Below are 24,638 nucleotides of genomic sequence, written 5' to 3'. Positions count from 1 at the left end.
TTTATTGGCCCTGTACTGGATCTGAAAGGAAGTGGGGTGACCCATAGAAATCAGGACAATGCTGGAATTCTCCAGAAAAGTGGCACGTCTCCATCCCAGGGAGGGCAGGAGGAGGGGTTGGCTCCTCAGGGTCTGGGCCTGGCCATCTCCTTTGAGGAAGCATGGACAGCTCTCTGCACAGCAGCAAACTCTCTCCAACTGTGTGAGCCCCATGGACACTTCCCAGCCTGTGGCCTGCCAGTAGGAGCAGGAAGAGAAATAAGGGACTGAGGGGATAACAGAGCAGCTCCCTATCTGTGCGATGACAGCATGTGAGCCACACAGGTTAGAACCACGTCCTGGGGGTGGGAGCGAGCCAGCAAGGCCGTTGCCCTCAGCGCTGCTTTTCTGGCTCTGGGATCACAGACGTTGTCAAACCAGATTAAGATCCCTCCCACGACGTCTCCAACCTGGAAGAATGCCAAGAAGTTGAGGGATGGATTTATCAATGAGTGGGCTCCTTCCAGGAGACCCCTCCTGGCAGCCCTGCAAGCCGCCTCTGACCTCAGTTGCCCATTTTGGCTCCTCCATAATCTGAAGAAAAAGGCTTTGACAAGTCCAGGAACCCCAGCCTTCCTGAGGTCTGAAGCTCCCCTCTTCCCTGGGCTTCAGAGATCAAGTTCCAGCCCAAGCCCAGACAAGTTTGCATTGCTGTTTTGGCCCCACAATGCCAGCCCTGGGAGCCCAAGTCCATAGGCCCAGGGGACTTTAAGACTCCTGCTGCAGAGTTTGCAACACAGGGTAGACAGACCTGAAAGGTACAAGCCACCCCCTAGGGCTCTTTCATGAGGAATTGGTCATTGCTCTTGCCTCTCTCGAACAAGGAGCAGGAGCTACAACCCTGCGTGGAGGATTCTGTTGACCTGTTCTGCTAGCAGAAGTGAGAGTGCTGCACAAATCAATCTGCTGATTGAGGGGCCATTTGTTAACTTCCCGCTGGGACCTGTTGGAAACAAGGAACTCGGCCAGAGACAGGGATGACCTAGAGGAAACCCTAGGAACAGGCAGGCTGGGGAGGAAGTTCAGGTTGAGGATTCTGTTCGTTTATTAGTCTCAGAGTTTCCAGGAAAGCCAAAGCCCAGGAGGGGAATAAGTCTGCACTTACGCGCCACATGCAGGCGGTCTTTGGAGAAGGGAAGGAATGTCACCTATTTCCAGGCCGAGCGATTAAAGGCAACGTTTAAAGGACTGTAGGGAACGTGGACCCTATTCCTTTCTCAATAAGCTGCGCCAGCTTGGGCAATTCAAAGAGCTCTCTGGGCTTCAGATTCCCCAAGTGTCAAATGGGTAGAATTCCGACCTCCCAGGAGGGCGGTGGAGCGTCATTAATCAGGGGGAGTAAATGACACTGAGAGCCTCCTACCCAGGGGATGTAGAAATGACATCTTCCAGAAACCTCCATAGGCCAGTCTAATTCATGGAGCAGGCACTCAGATTCTGTGGGGATGGGCAATAGGATGAAAGCTTGAGAGAGACAGAGAGAGAAGTGCAAGGCCAAATTCTTCCTGATACTTCAGCTGGAAAACAAGGCCTTGCGGCATGTCTGAGGAAACCATGTCTGCTCCTGGAGCCTAATGTGGAGGCTTGTCAGTAGACTAGGTAAGTGCTGCCTTGCCAGGGCTGGGGCTGTCACACACCTTCAGTGCGGCTGGGTGGTCCTCAGGGAAGTGTCAGAGCTCCAGCGGGCAGAGAACACTTTAAAAACCTGACGCTGCGGATCCCCGCGGCCAAGCGATGAATGGCAAGGGGCTGAGCCAACCTTCAAAGCACCATGCTCGTGTGTCCCAGGAACGGTTTCCTAGGAGAGGCAATTCTCCATCCCCCTCTCTGCGCAGCATCCCCCTGCCCCACTGCGGGCGTCTCTTACTCTCTCCATCTTGTCTCCGTGGAGAGATACGATGGTCCTCAGCTCCTCCTCTGCGGCTCTAAATCTCTCCAGGGTGGGTGTTGTCAGACCCTGCACGGCTGTCAGCAGCAGGGCGTGGAGCGGGGCTGAGGAAGGCTGCTCCCCGCGGGTCTGCAATGAACAGGGACAAAGCCTCTTGGGACTGAGTATTTCCCTAGGGCAGCTGCCCTGGAACCGTCTGTCCCCGGGGGAGGCTGGCAGCGCCGCGGGAGCCTGGAGACTCCGGCTGAGCCCTTTTCTTAAAAAGCCTCCACAGGTGCCAAGGTTTCCTCAGCCTTTTGTCCGCTCTCTGGCCCCTTCTCCTGAGAAGAGACGGGAGCCTCTCGGGCAGTGCTGGGACCCCAAGGGTCACCCCATTTCCTCCCTCGCTCACCCCTCCTCCCAGGAAGCCCAGCTATTGCTGAGAAAGCCTCAATGTCCTGCAAAGCCCATTTGAGTTGCTCCTTGAGTATAGCTGAGGGGTCACTGGAGAACCTGCCCCATGTCCCATCCCACCCCGAGAGCCTGAGCAGATTGGCTCAGCAACTCTGGCAGCCCACAGTATCTGCGAGGAAAGGAATGAGAATAGGGCCCAAACAGAAACGGCCTCTCCCTTCCCCACCCCGCAGCGTGTGGTGCTGCCAGAAAACAGGCAGGAATCGCCGGCAGGAGAGAAAGTAGCTTAGACTGAAGGAGCGAGTTTGCCTGGCTGAAGAGAATCTCAAACCGTGGGCCTCTGGGGCCAGACCCCTGTGGGTCAGAACTCACTGGGCACAATGTTACTCTAGGGGCCTGGTTCCAGGGTCACCTAAACCCAGAGCCTTGGGTGCTGGAGGCCTTTTTCCTGGTGTCTCAGGGCACCCCCTGAGTATTACTGCAGCTGGCTTGTGTGGCGCTGGATTCGCAGCATCTGTCCTGGATGCCAGCAGCTGAGGACGCAGTAGAGCACACCGGAGTGGCAGACTCGCATACATACTCCAGCCCCCCGGCACGTCAGAAGCTCCCAGAGTTGCAGACTTTTGTATGTGCTGCAGGGTGCTCTGTCACTAACAGCAAGAGTTACAAAGGCCTCTAGGTGCCTTTGTAACTCCAACACAGCCCAGATGTTGGCACGTGGGATCGAACCTGGGACCTCAGGAGCTTAGTGCAGGAGCCTCTACCACAGGGGCGGGCAAACTTTTTGACCTGAGGGCCACATCGAGTTTCCAAAATTGTATGGAGGGCCAGTTAGGGGAGGCTGTGTCTCCCCAAACAGCCAGATGTGGCCTGGCCCCTGACCCCTATCTGACTCCTCCCACACTTCTCGCCCCCTGACGGCCCCCCCCGGGACTCCTGCCCCATCCACCACCCCCTGTTCCCTGTCCCCTGATCGCTCCCGGATCCCCTGCCTCTGACTGCCCCCCACCACCGCACCCAACCCCTCCTCTCATTCCTGACTGCTCCCGCAGGAGCCCTGCCCCATTCAACCCCCCCCATTTCCCGCCTTCTGACCGCCCCAACCCCTATCCACACCCCCGGCCCCTGCCCATCTCCTCAAACTCCCCTGCCCTTTATCCAACCCCCCCTGCTCCCTGCCCCGTTACCGCGCTGGAGCACCAGTGGCTGGCGGCACTACAGCTGGGTCATGCAGTACAGAGCCCCAGGTCAGGCAGTGGCTCTGCAACTGCGCTGCCCCAGGAGCTCGCAGCCCCCTGCCCAGACCATCGCATCGGCAGTGCAGTGAGCTGAGGTTGCAGGGGAGGGGGAACAGCAGGGGAGGGGCTGGGGGCGAGCCTCCCGGGTCAGGAGCTCAGGGGCCGGGCAGGAGGGTCTCGCAGGCTGGATGTGGCCCATGGGCCATAGTTTGCCCACCTCTGCTCTACCGCATGAACTAAAACCCAACTGACTATTAGCTGAGGCTATAGAGCAAATCATGGACCAGGTCCTCAAGGAATCAATTTTGAAACACTTTGAGGAGAGGAATGAGATCAGGAACAGTGAGCATGGATTCACCAAGGGCAAGGCATGCCTGACTAACCTAACTGCCTTCTATGATGAGATAACTGGCTCTGTGGATGAGGGGAAAACAGTGGACGTGTTATTTCTTGACTTTAGCAAAGTTTTTGATATTGTCTCCCCCAGTATTCTTGCCAGCAAGTTAAAGAAGTATGGGCTGGATGAATGGACTATAAGGTGAATAGAAATCTGGCTAGATCATCAGGCTCAACGGGTAGTGATCAATGGCTCCATGTCTAGTTGGCAGCCGGTATCAAGCGGACTGACCCAAGGGTCGGTCCTGGGGCCGGTTTTGTTCAATATCTTCATTAATGATCTGGAGGATGGTGTGGATTGCACCCTCAGCAAGTTTGCAGAGGACACTAAACTGGGAGAAGTGGTAGATACGCTGGAGGATAGGGAGAGGATACAGAGGGACCTAGACAAATTAGAGGATTGGGCCAAAAGAAATCTGATGAGCTTCAACAAGGACAAGTGCAGAGTCCTGCACTTAGGACAGAAGAATCCCATGCACCGCTACAGACTAGGGACTAAGTGGCTAGGCATTAGTTCTGTGGAAAAGGACCTAGGGGTTACAGTGGACGAGAAGCTGGACAGGAGTCAACAGTGTGCCCTTATTGCCAAGAAGGCTAACGGCATTTTGGGCTATATAAGTAGAAGCATTGCCAGCAGATTGAGGGACGTGACCATTCCCCTCTATTTGGCATTGGTGAGGCCTCATCTCCAGTATTGCATCCAGTTTTGGGCCCCATACTACAAGAAGGATGTGAAAAAATTGGAAAGAATCCAGCGGAGGGCAACAAAAATTATTAGGAGGCTGGAGCACATGACTTATGAGGAGAGGCTGAGAGAACTGGGATTATTTAGTCTGCAGAAGAGAAGAATGAGGGGGGATTTGATAGCTGCTTTCAACTACCTGAAAGGGGGTTCCAAAGAGGATGGATCTAAACTATTCTCAGTGGTAGCAGATGACAGAACAAGGAGTAATGGTCTCAAGATGCAGTGCGGAGGTTTAGGTTGGATATTAGGAAAAACTTTTTCACTAGGAGGGTGGTGAAGCACTGGAATGTATTACCTAGGGAGGTGGTGGAATCTCCTTCCTTAGAGGTTTTTAAGATCAGGCTTAACAAAGCCCTGGCTGGGATGATTTAGTTGGGGATTGGTCCTGCTTTGAGCAGGGGGTTGGATTAGATGACCTCCGGGGGCCCCTTCCAACCCTGATATTCTATGATTCTATGACTCACATTTTCCCTGTCTCTAAGTGGTCCTGGTGTCACTAAATGGGACAGAACACCACACCCAGGAGATATGTGGGTTACACCTACAAGCGCAGGGATGGGCCTTGTATGATTTTCAGCAGTGCCTGTGTCCCATGGAAAGTGCATCAGAATCAGGCACCTGAGTCTGGCACTTCTGCGAATCCCACTAAGCACCTCCGTACTTCTTTAGGTGCCTAAATCCCTTTGTCAATCTGGGCCTCATTCAAGCAACCCAGATAAACTTGTAAAGACTGGCTGGAGTTGATCACACTTCAAGAGTGTTTCTTTTCAGCTCCCTGAGCAAGGGGCAGGTAGTTCTCCTGTCAGAGATACCAGCACCAGGAGATATTAATACACACAGCAGGGGATGCTTTCCATTATCTCAGTCACAAAGCGTCATTACCATCGTCATATGGGAGCTGCTTGTTAATGTGGGGATGGGAGCGCGCTCTTCTTCCTGCTCTTCTGAGCTCCCTTTTTCCCACTTCCCCTTCGTCTCAGACGGCTCTTTCTTTGTCCCTGGAGCAGAAAGAAACATTCTTAACATTTTGCTTTTCCATGTCTTATCCCTGGTTTCCAGAGGATGGAAGTTGGGCACAGAGCCCTGAAGCGAATTGCCCCAGGTCAGACTGAAGGTTGTTGGCAGAGCTAAGCAGAGAACTCTGATCTCATGACTCTTAGCTGGAGGCTTTTACCACATGAGGCTTCCTCTTACCTAGGGCCTGGTTTCTTTTCAATGGTGTATTCTACTCTTCCCCTCCTCTTGCACTCCTTTCCTGTCAGTGATGGGCAACAGGCTTCATTTTGCATTTAACCCCCCAAGAAGTAATGACTCAGCTCTGGTACGGTTCCCAGCTCTGACCTTCTGAGACTTCTGGAGCATTTTACTGATGAAACGGACCCGATCCAGGAGAAAAGAAATTATTTCCTACAAAGTCCAGCCTCTCTGTTCCCCTTACAGCCTGGAGAAATGTTACTACTCCCCACCCCACAGTGCCAGACCCCAGAGGCGACCTGACATTGTCAGCTCTCCCCACCTCAGCAATAGTCCTCTGACATCCTATCCCAGAGGATCTGGCACTAAATGGATTCCAGAGTCTGAGGTACCCATCACTGTCCTATGAGACGGCCCTGATGTATAAAGCTTGTAGAGTGACTGGTGTGAATATTCCTCACATGCTCCTCGCAAACCATGTGGATTGAATCCTCACCTGTAAGATCCAGTTTGACTTTGTCTGTACTCTCCTGCAGCTTCACCTCCTATGCCTACACCTGGTTCTCAGCTGGTTCTCAGCTGCTTTCTTCTTCAGGGACATGGAATTGGCACCTGAAATTGCAAGCCCATTAGCAAGAATTTTTAATGAATCTGTAAACTCAGGAGTAGTACCGAATGATTGGAGAATTGCTAATATAGTTCCTATTTTTAAGAAAGGAAAAAAAAGTGATCCGGGTAACTACAGGCCAGTTAGTTTGACATCTGTAGTATGCAAGGTCCTGGAAAAAATTTTGAAGGAGAAATTAGTTAAGGACATTGAAGTCAATGATAAATGGGACAAAATACAACATGGTTTTACAAAAGGTAGATCGTGCCAAACCAACCTAATCTCCTTTTTTGAAAAAGTAACAGATTTTTTAGAGAAAGGAAATGCAGTGGATCTAATTTACCTAGATTTCAGTAAGGCATTTGATACCGTGCCACATGGGGAATTATTAGTTAAATTGGAGAAGATGGGGATCAATATGAACATCAAAAGGTGGATAAGGAATTGGTTAAAGGGGAGACTGCAACGGGTCCTACTGAAAGGCGAACTGTCAGGCTGGAGGGAGGTTACCAGTGGAGTTCCTCAGTGATCGGTTTTGGGACCAATCTTATTTAATCTTTTTATTACTGACCTTGGCACAAAAAGTGGGAGTGTGCTAATGAAGTTTGCAGATGATACAAAGCTGGGAGGTATTGCCAATTCAGAGAAGGATCGGGATATTATACAGGAGGATCTGGATTACCTTGTAAACTGGAGTAATAGTAATAGGATGAAATTTAATAGTGAGAAGTGTAAGGTTATGCATTTAGGGATTAATAACAAGAACTTTAGTTATAAGTTGGGGACGCATCAATTAGAAGTAATGGAAGAGGAGAAGGACCTTGGAGTATTGGTTGATCATAGGATGACTATGAGCTGTCAATGTGATATGGCTGTGAAAAAAGCTAATGCGGTTTTGGGATGCATCAGGAGAGGCATTTCCAGTAGGGATAAGGAAGTTTTAATACCATTATACAAGGCACTGGTGAGACCTCACCTAGAATACTGTGTGCAGTTCTGGTCTCCCACGTTTAAAAAGGATGAATTCAAACTGGAGCAGGTACAGAGAAGGGCTACTAGGATGATCCGAGGAATGGAAAACTTGTCTTATGAAAGGAGACTTAAGGAGCTTGGCTTGTTTAGCCTAACTAAAAGAAGGTTGAGGGGAGATACGATTGCTCTCTATAAATATATCAGAGGGATAAATACAGGAGAGGGAGAGGAATTATTTAAGCTCAGCGCCAATGTGGACACAAGAACAAATGGGTATAAACTGGCCACCAGGAAGTTTAGACTTGAAATCAGATGAAGGTTTTTAACCATCAGAGGAGTGAAATTTTGGAATAAACTTCCAAGGGAAGCAGTGGGGGCAAAAGATCTATCTGGCTTTAAGATTCTACTTGATAAGTTTATGGAGGAGATGGTATGATGGGATAATGGGATTTTGGTAAGTAATTGATCTTTAAATATTCAGGGTAAATCCCTGAGATGGGATATTAGATGGATGGGATCTGAGTTACTCAGGAAAGAATTTTTGTAGTATCTGGCTGGTGAATCTTGCCCATATGCTCAGGGTTCAGCTGATCGCCATATTTGGGGTCGGGAAGGAATTTTCCTCCAGGGCAGATTGGAGAGGCCCTGGAGGTTTTTCGCCTTCCTCTGTAGCATGGGGCATGGGTCACTTGAGGGAGGCTTCTCTGCTCCTTGAAGTCTTAAACCATGATTTAAGGATTTAAGCTCAGACATAGGTGAGGTTTTCATAGGAGTGGGTGGGTGAGATTCTGTGGCCTGCGCTGTGCAGGAGGTCGGACTAGATGATCAGAATGGTCCCTTCTGACCTTAGTATCTATGAATCTATGAATCTATGAACCTAAGTGCGTCCACCTTCTTGGAGAGGAAGCTGTTCTCTCCTTATCGCTATCAGCCATCGAGTTGTCAGGTTGGCCACACACACAGTCTTTTCATGCCTGACAGGATGGTCCATGAGCATTTGCTTCTCATAGGCTTCTCTGGCAAGGCCTGCTCTTGCTGGCTGAGGACAGAGCAGGCCTCAATTGCTGCAGGTTGGACGAGCACTTTGTGCACATGGATCTCTCTGTGCTCCCTAGAGGTGAGTCTCTGAAAAAGGAACGAAGTATGGAATAGAAAGAAGGAGGAAAGGGGTTTTCTGTCATTCTTTAAAGGAAGGGAATTAGTCTGCCCAGGATTCCCAGATCCAAGACAGTGGTCTTTTGAAGCCATCTGCTCCTCTAATAGCCAGGACTGGTTCATCCAACCAAGAACATAAGGAACAAAAGACTGGCCATACTGAGTCAAACCAAAGGTCCATCTAGGCCAGTATCCTGTCTTCTGTGCCAGGTGCCCCAGAGGGAATGAATAGGTAATCATCAAGTGATCCATTTCTGTTGCTCATTCCCGGCTCCTGGCAAACAGAGGCTAGGGACACCATCCATACCTTTCCTGGCTAATAGCCATTAATGGACCTCTTCTGCATGAATTAATCTAGTTCATTTTTGAACCCTGTTATAGTCTTGGCCTTCACAACATCCTCCGGCAAAGAATTCCCAGGTTAACTGTGCATTGTGTGGAAAAAAATATTTCCTTTTGTTTGGTTTAAATCTGGTGTTTATTAAGAAAAACAGCACTTGGATTTGAACCAAGGACCGTTTGATCTGCAGTCAAACACTCTACCACTGAGCTCTACCCTCATGACTTGACCCAGCCATAGGTGAAGATACATGGGACCACTGTGAAACAGGAATTCTTCTGGGGAAGTTCTAGGGCCTGTGTTATGCAGGAGGTCAGACTAGATGATCAGGGCTATCCGTTCTGGCCTTAGAGCCTTTGAAACTATGAATTTATGAATTTAAAATTGGCTTTAACTGCTAGTATGAAAGTTGCTGCTCCTGTCCAAGAGGAGATGCTTTGTCTGAGGTTTCCTTGGGGAGAGGCACCAGGATCCCGATTCCACCTTTGTCATAGCCTTTCTTGGACACAGCACATCACAGCTTCTCCCCTTTTGCTCTATAACAAGAAACCTTCATACACCAGATCTGTTATCCCGTCCTAGCACAGTCGCTGGCTACATTTCCTAGCCTGACTCTCACCCCATGGAGCTCATGCCTCCTCTGCCAATGGATAGACATGGAAACAGCAAAGATCAATTTCTATTTTCTTTGGTCATTGCTTGGGCCTAGTTGCAAAAATGCTTCATTAATAACCCCACTCCTTTGTGCACAGAATATTTGGACTCTGGGAACAGATAGGGCCAAGCTTAAAACCAATAAACCTCTGTTCCCAGAGAACCCAGGAAAAGGAAAAAAAGATTGTCATCTAGAAGGTTTGAGGGTCTGGAAGGATGGATTAGCAACTGCAAATATGTTGACTTATTCTCAACTATCTCAAAATCTGGAATGTATTAGCATAGGGAAAATAACCAGTAAATTTTAAATGAAGAATTTCCTATACTATTTATAACGTCCAATCAGAAGTTAGGCCACCAAAACAATAACAAAGAAATCACACCAAGCCCCATGACAAATTTAGTCTGCAGTTTATTTAAACTCCTTTCCCCTATTTAAAGCAGGGGTGGGAAGAGGTGGGGCTGGGACTTAGGGAAGAGGGTGAAGCAGGGGTGGGAAGACTTCAATGACTCCAAGATTTCTTTCTTGAGTGGCAACAGCTATTTTAGACTCTGTGATTTTATATATATAGTTGGGATTCTGTTTTCCAGTGTGCATTATTTTGCATTTATCAGCACTGAATTTCATCTGCCATTTTGTTGCCCAGTCAGTCACCCACTTTTGTGAGATCCCCTCTTTGTAGTCTGTTTTGGACTTAACTATCTTAGTTTGTATTTGTTTATATTTGTATTATCTGCAAATTTGGCTATCTCACTGTTTACCCAATTTTCCAGGTAATTTATGAATATGTTGAACAGTACTGGTCCCAGTACAGACCCCTGGGGGACACCACTATTTACCTCTCTCCATCCTAAAAACTGACCATTTATTCCTACCCTGGAATATCTCAGAAACAGTTACTGATCCATGAGACAACCTTCTCTTTTATTCCATGACAGCTTAAGATAGCAGAATAGGGTTTCCTTGGGAGGGGGATGAATTGAGAATATATCAGAAGGTTGTACAGATTTATTGTTCCATGAAAGTGAAAGTACATCTGAAACTCGGTCTTCACAGTGAGCAGGATTTAAACCTGCATAAGGGAAACCCCCAGTGGATTTCAAATCCAACACCTTAACCACTCAGCCATCACAGCTGTTGAGAAATAAAAGCTGCAATTCCAGATAAACTGATAAATAATCAGAATGCCCAGCACTGAAGTTATCTGAAATATGGAATTCAAACAGTAAACCCAGCCCCTGAAGCAGAGGGGAAATAGGGCCTTTTCTTTTTACTTAGTCATGTACAATAGCTCAGAGAGCATTTTTAAAAGTCTCCCCTCCCACAGCCTGGAAAAGGACAAGGATTCTCAGGTTCTAACTTGCTTTGAATGAGGATCACTGGACCATAGAACTATTCACTAGAGAAACCTGTGATGCACAGAACGAGGCTGAGAAAAATGCTTACTGGAAACAAGAATTGCTCCCCTGGAATAGCAGCTGTATTGGGCAGCTGGAAATCTCACAAGAGAAGCTAGAGCTTTGGAGGCTCTGTAGTAGAAGTCTTAGTTACTGCATGGGAGGTCTGCATTTGTTTTATGGACAATAGAGGTCTGAGGTCTATTGCTGCAAAATTTCAGTAGAAAAATTCAGACCCAAATTGTGTGTGGTGGGGAGATTGGTGGGGGTTTCTATGGTTTTGGTTTAGTGTGTTTTCTTTTTCTCATTATAAATGTCCTTGATCATTTTGATGGGAAAAAGATTTGTAGGACGCCAGGGAAAAGTAAGAAAAGTTAAAAATCTGCATTGGTGAGGGGGGTCTCTGAATTCCAGGGCAGCGGTGGAGGTTTTCATGGCGGGGTGGGGTGGTTAAGGGATAAATGAGAGGCTTTTGCTGGAACACAGGGAGAGGTTTTGCAGTTTAATTTTTCCAAAGAGAAACCTCCCCACTTCGTCTGTGCTGTTGCCCAGCTCAGACCCTATGACACCCCTGTGATGAAGTGGGATTTTTGAACGTTTTGTATGCATTTTGTGTGTACCTCAGTTTCCCCTATTTGTTAAACAATTATCTAGGTCAGAGGTCCCAATCTGTGGGGTTCACCCCCAAGTTGGCCTGGGGGAACATTCCTGGGGATGCAACTGGGGCTTAGGCCAGCCCCCACAGGAGGAGGGGGGGGAAGGAGGACCACCCTGCTCCACTCCTGGCAGACTGCAAAGAGTCCCAGGCAGACTGCAAAGAGTTACAAAAGGATCTCTCAAAACTGGGTGACTGGGCAACAAAATGGCAGATGAAATTTAATGTTGATAAATGCAAAGTAATGCACATTGGAAAACATAATCCTAACTACACATATAAAATGATGGGGTCTAAATTAGCTGTTACCACTCAAGAAAGAGATCTTGGAGTCACTGTGGATAGTTCTCTGAAATCATCCACTCAATGTGCAGCGGCAGTCAAAAAAGCAAACAGAATGTTGGGGATCATTAAGAAAGGGATAGATAATAAGTCAGAAAATATCATATTGTCTCTATAAATCCATGGTATGCCCACATCTTGAATACTGCATGTAAATGTGGTCACCCCATCTCAAAAAAGATATATTGGACTTGGAAAAGGTTCAGAAAAGGGCAACAAAATGATTACGGGCATGGAGCAGCTGCTGTATGAGGAGAGATTAATAAGACTAGGACTTTTCAGCTTGAAAAAGAGATAACTCAGGGGGGATTTAGTTGGTATCTGGCTGGTGAATCTTGCCCATATGCTAGGGTTTAGCTGATCGCCATATTTGGGGTCGGGAAGGATTTTTCCTCCAGGGCAGATTGGAGAGGCCCTGGAGGTTTTTCGCCTTCCTCTGTAGCATGGGGCATGGGTCACTTGAGGGAGGCTTCTCTGCTCCTTGAAGTCTTTAAACCATGATTTAAGGACTTCAATAGCTCAGACATAGGTGAGGTTTTTCGTAGGAGTGGGTGGGTGAGATTCTGTGGCCTGCGCTGTGCAGGAGGTCGGACTAGATGATCAGAATGGTCCCTTCTGACCTTAGTATCTATGAATCTATGAATCTATGGTGTTGGTCCTGCTTTGAGCAAGGGGTTGGACTAGATTACCTCCTGAGGTCTCTTCCAACCCTAATCTTCTATGATTCTATTATTCTATGATATGATAAAGGTCTTTAAAATCATGACGGGTGTGGGGAAAGTAAATAAGGAAGTGTTATTTACTCCTTCTCACAACACAAGAACTAGGGGCTACCAAATGAAATTAATAGGCAGCAGGCTTTTTTTGAAAAAAAGGAAAAGTTTTTTTCATGCAACGCACAGTGAACCTGTGGAACTCCTTGCCAGGGGATGTTGTGAAGGCCAAAACTATAGCGGGATTCAAAAAAGAACTAGATACATTCATGGAGAATAGGTCCATCAACAGCTATTAGCCAGGATGAGCAGGGATAGTGCCCCTTAACCTCTGATTGCCAGAACCTGGGAATGGGCGATGGGATGGATCACTTGATGATTACCTATTCTGTTCATTCCCTCTGGGGCACCTTGAACTGGCCACTGTTGGAAGACAGGATACTGGGCTAGATGGACCTTTGGTCTGATCCAGTATGGCCATTCTTATGTTCTATGTTCTTAATAAGGAGGATGTAAGCAACAATGTTTCTCCAGTGTACATGATGAAGAGGCAATGACTCCACTTCTCTTGCTGCTTTCTATTATAGAGGGTGAAGCAGAAGAGTAAGGGACAGGGGTGATGCAGAATTAAGAGGGCAACAGACAGCCATCTCATAGCAGGCCCTCTAGATTCACAACAATAATTACCTGCCTTTTCCTGTGTGAAACCCACAGCTGAGGTTCCTGTGTTTCACCATGTTCCCCTGCTACAAGCTGCTGCTGACTCTCCCCCAACTCTCTTGCTGACCTGGAATGAGGGAAAGAAAGAACAAGGTTATGCATCTCAACCACAATTTAGGGGTCCTCTCAATGGAATCCATTTATGGTTCTAAAAACATGCTTCAAAACGTTGTGTGACCTAAAAATAAAGAGTCAATGATTGAGGGTTTGAGTCCCATAGTTCTGCTTCCTTAGTTTTCACTTTGGCTGAAAACCCTTGGCCAAAGGCTCAGGCTCCAGGTGGGCCAGGGAAAGCAAAGACTGGCATGTGAGTCCTAGATAGTCTCAGTCTAGCCTCTGGGCTTCCAAGCATGCCAAAGAAAGTGGGTGGATGCCTGGGTTAGTGTGTAGAGAAGTCTCCCTCCTCCTAATCTGTGCCTGTCCCTGTGCTTCAGGGGGCTGATTAATTAGCACCTTTGGAGCCCTGGGTATTTCTCTGCTTCTCGCCAGTTGGTGAAAAGCTGCTTGGTGAAAAATCTCCTACCAAAATGAGCGTCTTGAGTGGGAACGGTAAGAGCCCGCACTAGGGGCTGGCCCTGCTTTCCTACAACATTCTGATGCTGGCCACAGAACGCCAGCAGACACCCCATGTGCTGGTCTGCGGTTGGCCTGCAGTGGGTATTTGAAGCGCCAGGAGGCGGGGAGCCGATCGGCCGGGTGTCTTTGTAGCTGTCTGCAGGCCACAATTAGGCATGGTCTCCCCTCCTCTTGCCCCACCTTCTGGAGCTCGATGGTGTTGAAGCCTCCCCTTAGAGCTGTCAGCCCCAGCCACCCCTGTTGTAGGTGCCCAGAGGAAGAAAGTGGTGCTGGACTCCAGCCCGTGACTCTTGCTCCTGGTTCTTTCCCCTGATTTTGAAGCCTGGCCATGGTGCTCCTTCTTTTAAGGATGAGGTGGGCAAGAGGAAAAGCGTGGAGACAAGTGCAATGGCAAAAGCCTGTCAGCATCAGGTGATGCAGAAAAAACCACAACCCGCAGAACTTCAGGTATCTCTATCAAGACACTCAAGTTGTGGGACCCCAAACTATTGCATGGGTCCATCCTGTCAAGCCAGCTGGATCAAAGACCTTCCTTGAGTGGGCATGAGGAACCCAGCAGTAGGAAAAAGACAAACTCTTGTGCAAACCAATGCAGTGCCAGGAAGTCCCACCAAGATTTAAATTGGAATTACAGGATTTGGAGTTCTGAGTGCCATTGGAGCATAGGACCAGCTGGCCTGGCCTTTTCTGGAGGATACCTGTGACCACCGACACTCAGATGTGTTGTATCCTTGGGGGCAACAGTTTTAGGAAGAAATCACTTGAGACACAGAGAGCTGTAAACCTGGAGAGCAGCCATTTATTGCCACACACTGAACTAACCAAAAACCAGCCAAAACTGGATGGGCTATCCCTAATAATCTGACTCAGTTGCCATAGCAACAACAAGATTCTATTACCACAACAACCAAATACACAACATATTCCTCCCCCCTTAATGAGAACATCCCCTAAATACAACAAAAACTAGAGAAAGAGGGTAGACTGCCTCCATTCCTGGCTAAACCCCTGGCTATTTTCCCCTGTAACCATGGGTTCACCCTAGGTAAAGCTCCAGCCATTGAGGAGGCCTTCTGTCTCTAGGTGGATTACAGCGGACTTCTGGTGTTGTTGCACCCGACAGTGTCCTGAGCACAGACCTGACAATGGGCTCAGGGTTCGTAGCACAAACGGGTGAGGATGTGGTATCAGCTTGTTCCAGGTAGGGATGTATCTCCACTGCAGGCAGTAATGGAGGGGAAAAGTCAGGAACAGGTGACTCTTCATTCGGTGTCTCACCGGAAGTGGTGAAGTCAGACAACTCAACTGAAGATGTGTCCTGAGGACTGGTATGACCTGGCAACAGCTGATCTACATGTTGCTGACAGGTGAGGTCCTCTGCAGTCCGGACAGTGTAGGAAACAGGTCCTGTTTGAGCAATGACTGTGGCAGGGACCCATTTAGCTCCAGAATTATAATTCCAAGCCAAAACAGGCTGTCCCGGGCTAAAGATTTGATCTTTTGCTCTGGGTGCACGCCTAATGACTTGATCTTGCTGCTGACATTGCACAATTTGTCGGGGTTCAGAAGGTTTCAGCAGATCAAAGCAAGTGTCGTCCCATCATTAGAAAGGCCGGGGATGCCTTGGTCATAGCATGAGATATGTTTCTGTAGGATAGTAAGAAGGTGTCCAGAAGATTTTGAATGGATAATTGTCCCCTTGCCAATTTCAAAACTTGTTTCATTGTCTGCACAAACCTTTCAGCTAATCCATTGGTAGATGGATGATATGGTGCTGAAGTGATGTGGTGTATCCCGTTTGCCTTCATAAAATTTTTAAACTCCTGAGAGATGAACTGCGGTCCGTTGTCACTCACAAGTTGTTCTGGCAGACCAAAACAACTAAAGAGTCCCCGTAGTTTTTGGATAGTACTCTCTGCAGTAGTGGACTGCATTAGAGAACTTCTAGCCATTTAGAATGGGCATTTACCACTACCAAGAACATGCTTCCTTCAAATGGGCCAGCGAAGTCAATGTGAATACGTTGCCACGGGTTGTCAGGCCAGTCCCATGGGTGTAGAGGTGCCACTGGGGTGCATTCCTCACATCCTGACATAACATACAAGCTCTTGCCTTCTCTTCAATAGCACTGTCCAATCCAGGCCACCAAAAATAGCTTAGTGAATTTTCTTCATGCGCACTATTCCACAGTGACTGGAATGTAGCTGTTCTAACATCTGTGATCTCAGTGGTGGTGGGATAATGACATGTCTTCCCCAAAACAAAAAAACAGACTGAATATAGAATAGAATATCAAGGTTGGAAGGGACCTCAGGAGGTCATCTAGTCCAACCCCCTGCTCAAAGCAGGATCAGTCCCCAATTTTTGCCCCAGATCCCTAAATGGCCCACTAAGGGATTGAGCTCACAACCCTGGGTTTAGCAGGCCAATGAGCCACTGAGCTATCCCTCCCCCTGGATTGATAACTCCATCCTCCTGGACGTGTAGGTAACAAGGTCAGGTGAGACCAGAGGGATGTTCCATGCATCACCAGGTCCGTAACCTGGGAGAATACTGGGTCAACGCGGGTTGCCTTCTTTACCTGAGTAAAGGTGATGGGTGTGTTATCTACCTGTTCAAAGTAAAAGATTTCCTTCTGGGCAATATCTTGACTTTAGACTGGCAAAGGCAGCCTTGGGAGACCATCCACATTGCCATGCAGAGTGGATTTCTGATATTTGATTTCATATGTGTGCGTGGAAAGCAACAATGCCCAATACTGCATACGAACACGACATACAAATACAACTAGCAGCTAATGGGGGAATGCCTGTGTGGGGTCCAAAAATTGAAGTCAGAGATTGATGGTCTGTGAGAAGAGTAAACTTCTGTCTGAACAGGTTCTGATGAAACTTCCGAATTCCGAAAACGATTTCCAAAACCTCACATTCGATTTGAACATAGTTAGTTTCTGCTTCGCTTAGTGTGTTAAGCAAAAGCAATATGTGTCTCTTTTCCCAAAGGCATAATGTGTGACACGACCGTTCCCACTCCATAAGGTGATTCATCGCAGGTCAACTGTAGGGGTAAGGATGGATCAAAGTACGTCAGAACTTCAGAATTCAGCAATGCACCCTTAGCTTTGTTAAATGCAACATCACAGGCTTCAGTCCACTTCCAGGCCTTGTTCTGTCCAAGGAGTCCGTGGAGTGGCTTTAGCAGTGTGGCAAACTGCGAGATGAACTTTCCATAATAGTTCAATAGTCCTAGAAATGAGCAAAGCTGGCTAACATTTTGAGGAGGGGAAGCCTCCACAATAGCCTTAACTTTTGCAGGGGCCTTACAAAGACCTATAGCATCAATGATGTGCCCCAAATATTCAAGAGAGGGCTGGAAGAATTCACACTTGTCTTTGCGGATTAGTAGGCTATACTCTTCCAGTCCTTGTAAGGTAGCCTCTACATTCTTTAGGTGATCCTCCTCATTCTTTCCAGTGACCAGGATGTCATCCAGATACCACTGGACTCTTGGCAAGCTACACAAGATCTGGTCCACAGCCCTCTGGAACAGGGCAGGAGCAGACATTATTCCGAAGGGTAGGTGACAGTATCAATAAAGCCCTTTATGCACCACAATAGTCAACAGCTCTTGGGATTTTTCATCAATGTGCATCTGTAAATACGCTTGACTCAGGTCAATCTTACTGAACTTCTGTCCCCCAGCCAGGCCTGCGAAGAGGTCATCGATGCGGGGAAGCAGATTTTGCTCTGCACACAACACCAGGTTGACAGTGACTTTAAAATCACTGCAAATCCAGAGGGAGCCATCTTTCTTCACTATTGGAACAATAGGAGTTGCCGATGGGCTATAGGTAACTGGTATTAGGATTCCACTTGTGGCCAGGCGCTCCAGGTCCACTTCAACTTTCGGCCTGATGGCATATGGCACAGTTCTGGCTTTCAGATATTCTGGCTGACTGTCAAGTTTAATGTTCAGTGTCAAAGTGATTCCCTTCATACTTCCCAGATCCTCTCCAAAAACAGCAGCATGTTTCCTTAGTACGGTCAGACCGGTTTCTTCTTTAGTCATTCAGTGCACTTCTGCCCAGTTCAGCTGGATCTTCCTAAGCCAAGACCTACCCATTAAGGCTGGATAATTATCTCTCATCACAAACAGTGGCAATTTAGCAGCCTGACCATTGAGCTCCACCTTAACATCAGTAGTGCCCAACATGGGCACAGCTTCTCCCATATAAGTCTTCAGATCAGTGTTCGTTGCCTGAAGTGGAATATGCTCTAGCTTTTTGTTATACACAGTCTCAGAGACCAGCGAGATGGCTGCACCGGTGTCCAGCTCCATGCGTATTGGTTTGCCGTCCAACAACGGGGTTACCCAGTGTTCATATGAGCCCACGGCCAAAGACACAATGTGGAGTGGCACTTCTTCTTGTGATGAGGTGTCTCCTTGGTCATCCTGGGTCTGCTCTAGGGTGTGCAGGTTCCCTTTTTTGGTCGGCCAGACCACAGGCCTCTTTTTCTTTTGTTTACAGGCAAACTCAGTGTGTTCGTTTTTGCCACAGTGTCAACACACCAGGTCCTGACACCAGCATTCTGAGGCCTGGTGACCTGGCTTACCACAATGGCAACATTCCTGACTCCCCACAGTTTTGTGGGTAGGTTCTTGTGACACCCGAGGGGATGCACCTCCTGTATTGCGCCCCCTTTGTAGCCAGTTACATGGAGACTGCAATATCCACAGCTGTCGCTGTTAGCAGGCTGGCTTGCAGCACAACTGAGACAGTTGCTGGTAAAAGCATTTTATTTCTGATTATACAGTCATATATATACGATAGTTGTTTATCCTTTTTACAATTCATTATCCAATGTTCTTATCTTAGTGTTTCATTATTCTGCTGTGCTGGAAACTAGAAGTCGCTTCTCATGCTATTAGCTTTGTAGTGTAGCCAAATTCCCAACCTGTATAATCTTGTTTACTTCGTTTCTCATGACCCGTGGGGTAGCTTTATGTTCTGCCAAATTCTGATATCTTCCATTGACAAATTCTTCCTTAGAACATTTGATAGTCTCCATCTCCCACACCTCCCCCTTCTTGTTTTTTAAAGGCAGCAGACACCATGCGAGATATAGCCCAACGCATACATTGGATTATACAAGGACCACATAAGGAAAAAATACAAATACAAAATCCCATTATTATTATAATATGCAACAACGAAGTTAGCCAGCCGGGCCATCCAAATGTAGACAACCAATCCGATAAGGGATTGGTTTCCTTTGTTAATTTATGAAAATTTTGTTCTAACCGTGCTAGTAATTCATGGATGGAATGAGAATGGTCAGACAAATTAAAACAGCACATACCTTCAAAATCCTCACATCCATGCCCATGGGCTAACAGCAAAAAATCAATTGCAGCACGATTTTGTAATACCGCATGACGAATACTATCTACATCCATTAATAAAGCAGTCAATATTTCTGAAGTTAAATTAAATTGCTTAATACTCCAACAAGCCAATTTCTCTAAATCAACTAAACTCTTTACACTAGCGACACCAGGGACAAGAAATGCCACAAATATTTTTGAAGGAGTATCCCAAAAGGTTATTGTATCCTTACAATCAGGAGTAAAGTCCTCCAATGCTCGCTTAGGGCGATTGTTTTGGTGTTTAATCATATTACGGTTAGGTGCATACAGTGTCAAGTGGCCTAAATAACATGGCCCTCCCATGGGAAAACTAGGGATACCCTGCCACGCGTGATTTCCGCAAATAAGAAAGGTCCCTGGTGGTAATGCCTTTGCTGATCCATTATTCCATATACCCTTTTGCGGCAATTGTAAGCCTAGGTTGGTCCCTCCTTGCTGACAATAATTTCCCGCCACAAAGGAGGCAATTGGCGTAATATTTTGCATATTAGAAAACATAGAAGCATTCATTTTCCACCCATATTGAGAATACAATACATGGAATTGTCCACCTAATTCAATGCACCCCATTGAATGATTATGAGTATCGTTTATTGTTGCAGGTAAGGATCCTAATAATGTGAGTTCTTGGGGTGGGTTAAGCAGTGATTGATTTAATAAATTTATTAGCGTTCCTTGCAATAAACTCCAAGCAACCCCCGGGCACTGTTGCCCTGGTGTCCCATTATATAATCGATAACAAGTATTATTAATATTAGTATCATTAAAATCACTTGAGCGAAGAACACTATCATTGCTAAAGTACCCTCGATATCCATTTAAATCTATACTCGGATAACCTATAAGGCATGTACTAAAAGGGTCCGCGGGTGTTGCCATAGATAAACAAAATGAAGATTGCCCTTTCTGATTCGCCCAGTTGACCCATACATTCTGACGGGGATCAATGCGTGTAAGCAGAGAAGAGACTAGCCATAGCGGCCATAGGATTATCCATAGAAGCAGTAGTTTCATCCTTCGTTGATTCTGTAATACAGGGCCGGACCCACTTTGCGGGTATCCACCGAGGACCTGCGTCAAGGGAGACACAAGCATAACCCCAACCCCAGGTTAATAACGGTACCGGTCCTTTCCACTGTTGAGAGGCATAATCAAACCACTTTACCTTTGGTTTTTCTTGCTCCTTTTCCATCCCTGTTCCCCCTAAATGCTTTTGTATTGGAACATTATTACTGTTATCAACAGTGTTAATAGGTTGGAGCCAGTTCAATACATATATAGCCTTCGCTAGTCGCCCAGCGGGAGTCTGCAGTATAGCATCCTCCCCACATCATGATTGCTTATCTAACATTCCTTTTAAAGTAGCATGAGTGCGCTCAACAATGGCCTGGCCTGTAGAGTTCCCCGGCACCCCTGTTTTATGGTTTACTCCCCACAATTGCAAAAAGACTTGCGTACGCCTAGCAATATACCCAGCTCCATTGTCTGTTTTTATTGTTTTTGGCACACCTAGCGCTGCAAAACATGCCTGCCAATGTTTGATTACATCCTTACTACTGGTGGAAGCATGGGGCGTGGCCCAAATAGCCCCAGAGAAAGTATCTATAGATACATGAACATATTTCTGTTTTCCAAACGGATTATATTGAGTAACATTTGATTGCCATAATATTAATGCTTCTAAGCCTCGGGGATTGACCCCAATAGGAAAAGCAGGGGCTAGTTTATTGCATTCTGAGCATGAGGCCACAATACTCCGGGTCTGAGATATGGGTAGGGAAAATTGTCGAGTAAGAGCTCTTGCCGACTGATGGAAGAACTCATGAGATAGACGGGCTTGCTCAAATTGATTCGGTACCACCACGGATCCTACTAGAGTGTCTGCTTGCTCATTCCCTATACTTAAGTATCCCGGTAGGCCCGTGTGGCTTCTTAAATGCCCCACAAAATATCTGTCCCTTCTCCCATCAAGTCGATGCCAAAGACGCAAAAGTATTTGTTGTAATCTAGGGTTGTGAATTCTTCCAAGCATCGCTCTCTCCAACTTATTCACCAAGCCCACAGCATACTTGGAATCACTTATAACATTGAGTGGTTCTTTGCTCCAATTTTCAAAGGCCATAAATATGGCCAAAAGTTCTAGTATCTGCACTGATCCTTCACTAATAATCTTTTTATGGGCCCAAACACATCCATCCCACCATACCATCCCCGCAGTTCCCGTTCGTCCAGCCGCATCAATGAACACCGTTATTCCTTTTACCGGTCTTTCCTGCTTCATAAGGTGTCTTTCTAGTTGCAGAGGGGAGGAAAAGAGACGGTGGGGCGGGTAGTGACAGCTCAATTGGCCTTGATAATCAGCTAAGGCAATGGCGAACATAGTATCATGCATCAACAACTGTGTAATAACCATTTTGGAAAAGGGTAACAAAATCTGGTGCGGATCAGTCCCTGTCATGGTAGTTACTCTTTTTCGTGCTTGCATTATTAACATAGCTATAGCTTCAACTCTGGAAGTCACCGTCCGTATATTTTTACAGGGTGGAAATATCCATTCTAACCCTATTAACGAATCTCTATCCTTTTTATCCCATTGAAATAACAATGCTTCCAATACTGAATCCAAACTAAAAACTGCTACCACAAAGGGCAGATTTTCTTTGTATCTGCCCGAATAACCATTTCCAACCTTTTGACCAATTCGTTGTAATGCCTCCCGCTGTTGTGCTGATAATTGTCGTTTATCCCAGGGACCTCTCCCCCCTTGTAATAGAGGAAGGAGAGGGGCTATATCATGATTTGTGATACCACAAAGTGAGCGAAGCCACTGAAGTTTACCCAGTAATTTCTGAGCATCATATAGTGTCTGAACATGAGGTGAAAATGTCAAATGTTGAGGACGTACTGTACGATCAGTAACCCGAAGGCCCAAATATAAAAAGGGAGGTTGGGTTTGAACCTTTTCCGGGGCCACTACAAGACCTGCTTGTGCTAATTGGGAAGTAATCAATGCATTAACAGAGGGTTCAAAGGCTGTAGGAGCCGCAAACAAAAGATCATCCGTATAATGATATATTTTCCAGTGGGGATACCTTGTTCGAATAGGGTGAATAGCCCATGCAACAAAAAGTTGACAGATTGTGGTTGAATTTTTCATTCCTTGAGGCAAAACCTTCCATTGGTATCGAAGGGCAGGAGCCTCATGGTTTACTGTCGGGACAGAGAAGGCAAAGCGTTCTCTGTCCTTTGGGTGCAAAGGAATGGTAAAATAACAATCCTTTAAGTCAATAATAAGTAACGGCCATTCAGATGGGAGCCTACACGGGGCAGGTAGGCCAGGTTGTAAGGAGCCCATATCGACTATGATGGCGTTAATGGCACGTAAGTCCTGCAATAAACGCCATTTCCCTGATTTTTTAAGAATAGTGAATACAGGTGTATTCCATGGACTAACGGAGGGTTCCAGATGGCCGAGATTTACTTGTTCAGCCACCAATTCCGTTAACGCGGCAAGCTTAATTGTTGGCAGCGGCCACTGAGCAACCCAGATCGGCTCATCAGAACGCCAGGATAATGCAAGGGTTGGCCACTCCTCAGTGGCCGCTACTAGAAAGGCGGAGAGCTAATCGTGACTCCCCACTGACTTAAACAATCTCTCCCCAATAACCAAATAGTTGTATCAACAAGATAAGGGCGAACCGACCCCATCAATGTATGGTCAGTGACATCAGTAATGTTAATAAAGAATTCACTCAACATGGGATTACGTTGCCCACCGATACCCTGAAGGGGTGTGGTTACTGGCTGCAGTGGCCATGTCGATGGCCATGCATGCAGGGGCAACACCGTAACATCCGCTCCTGTATCAATAAGAACTCGGTGCTCAAAAGAAAAGCCATCTTGGCCTCTGAATTGAACTACACGCGTAGGACGGTCCCTTCCAATTGATAGAACAAATGCTGTCATCAGTGGCGTAGAGTCTGAGGACCCAAACCCACTGGTCCCTCTCACCTGAGGTAATGCAGAGGGAACAGTCGTACAGAAAGGTATTAGCTGTGCAATTTTCGTTCCGGCCATAATCGTAATGGGCGGGCAAAGTGCCCGTACCATAATTCCTATGTTCCCCGTGTAATCAGCATCAATCAGCCCAGGAAGCACAAAGAGCCCCCTAAGAGAAGAAGATGATCTGCCAATCAATAACGCACTTAGCCCATGCCCCAGCGGTCCAGAGGCCACGGAAGGGACAAGTTTTACCTCATCATTCTCTAATGTAAAGTCGGTGGCTGTGGCCAAATCAACTCCGGCACTGCCGGCGGTTGCCCCGCGGAGGCCATCCAAGCAGCCGGAGTATTGTTTGTCCTCACGCCCTGCCGGTTGGCGCTCCGCGAGGCGTTTCCCGTCCCCTGCAATGGGGTTCCATCCTTCTTAAACCGAGAGCGGCATTCCGGGGCCCTGTGGCCGAATTTTTCACATCGAGTACAGGTCCCAGGAAAAGGGGCAGGGGGTGAGCCGCTTTGCATTTGTGCCCTTCTCTTTGGGCAGTTTCGTTTTAAATGACCCATCATACCACACTGATAACACGCCCCCTCCCTTCCCTTTCGCCAATTCGGCTTGGAGGTGTTCAAGGCTACCACCAAGGCGTGTGCATGAATCTTTGCCTTATCCTCCTCCTCCACCAAGGGGGCACGAGTGCAGGCTTCAATCATATCGACTAGGGAGGCTGATTTTGGCAAAGTCACCAAAATCTTCTTACACGTGGGATTAGCATTTTGAAGTGTTAAATCTAATCCTAGCGCCGATCGGGCTTCTGGTGTTAAATTAGGGGCCCTATCCAATGCCGTTCTTAGACGATCCAAGAAGAAGGCAAAGGATTCACCCATACCCTGCGTGATTTTTAAATATGGGGGTGAAGGGGTGCCAATATCAGGGAGCTCCTTAAATGCCTCCAATGCTAGAAGTTGAGACTGTTGTAATATTTGGGGTACCAATCGCGCCTGTACCTGAGGATCTTCAAATCGCCCCTCTCCCAACAGCATGTCTAATGTTGCTGCCTGGAGAGGGTCGCCCTGGGGTTTATCTAAATTAGTCACTACCGCATGCTCAGCCTTCTTTTTCCACGAATCTTTCCATAATAATTTCTGTGTGGGTGTTAATAGCATGTCAGCAAATTTTTGTGCATCAAAAGG

At 47.2% G+C, this 24,638-nt stretch overlaps 1 protein-coding gene and 1 non-coding gene across 2 annotated transcripts; both read right to left on the bottom strand.

Moving 5' to 3' along the window:
- Positions 1-290: 290 nt before the first annotated feature.
- LOC119863736 (maestro heat-like repeat family member 5) lies at positions 291-6,094 on the bottom strand. The gene is made up of 3 exons (XM_043504754.1): positions 5,582-6,094; positions 1,907-2,056; positions 291-449 (listed from the first exon to the last, which is right to left on the bottom strand). The coding sequence occupies exons 1-3, from the start codon at positions 5,723-5,725 to the stop codon at positions 291-293; spliced, it is 453 nt and encodes a 150-aa protein (XP_043360689.1). The 5' UTR covers positions 5,726-6,094.
- A 3,021-nt stretch (positions 6,095-9,115) lies between these two features.
- Positions 9,116-9,187, bottom strand: TRNAC-GCA. Its single transcript has one exon. It is a non-coding gene; the product is annotated as a tRNA-Cys (tRNA).
- Positions 9,188-24,638: the final 15,451 nt, after the last annotated feature.

The sequence above is a fragment of the Dermochelys coriacea genome, chromosome 11, assembly GCF_009764565.3.
Source record: "Dermochelys coriacea isolate rDerCor1 chromosome 11, rDerCor1.pri.v4, whole genome shotgun sequence".
Lineage (NCBI taxonomy): Eukaryota > Metazoa > Chordata > Testudines > Dermochelyidae > Dermochelys > Dermochelys coriacea.
This window is presented reverse-complemented; position numbering and strand designations above follow the sequence as displayed.

Bases quoted from the DNA above. Each gene is read 5' to 3' on its own strand.
- LOC119863736 (XM_043504754.1), bottom strand. From the start codon at position 5,725: ATGTTAAGAATGTTTCTTTCTGCTCCAGGGACAAAGAAAGAGCCGTCT. The intron at 2,057-5,581 runs GTAATGACGCTT...TGTTCATTGCAG, and splicing joins GCAGCTCCCATATGACGATG to ACCCGCGGGGAGCAGCCTTC. The intron at 450-1,906 runs GTAAGAGACGCC...GCATTCTTCCAG, and splicing joins ACGGAGACAAGATGGAGAGA to GTTGGAGACGTCGTGGGAGG.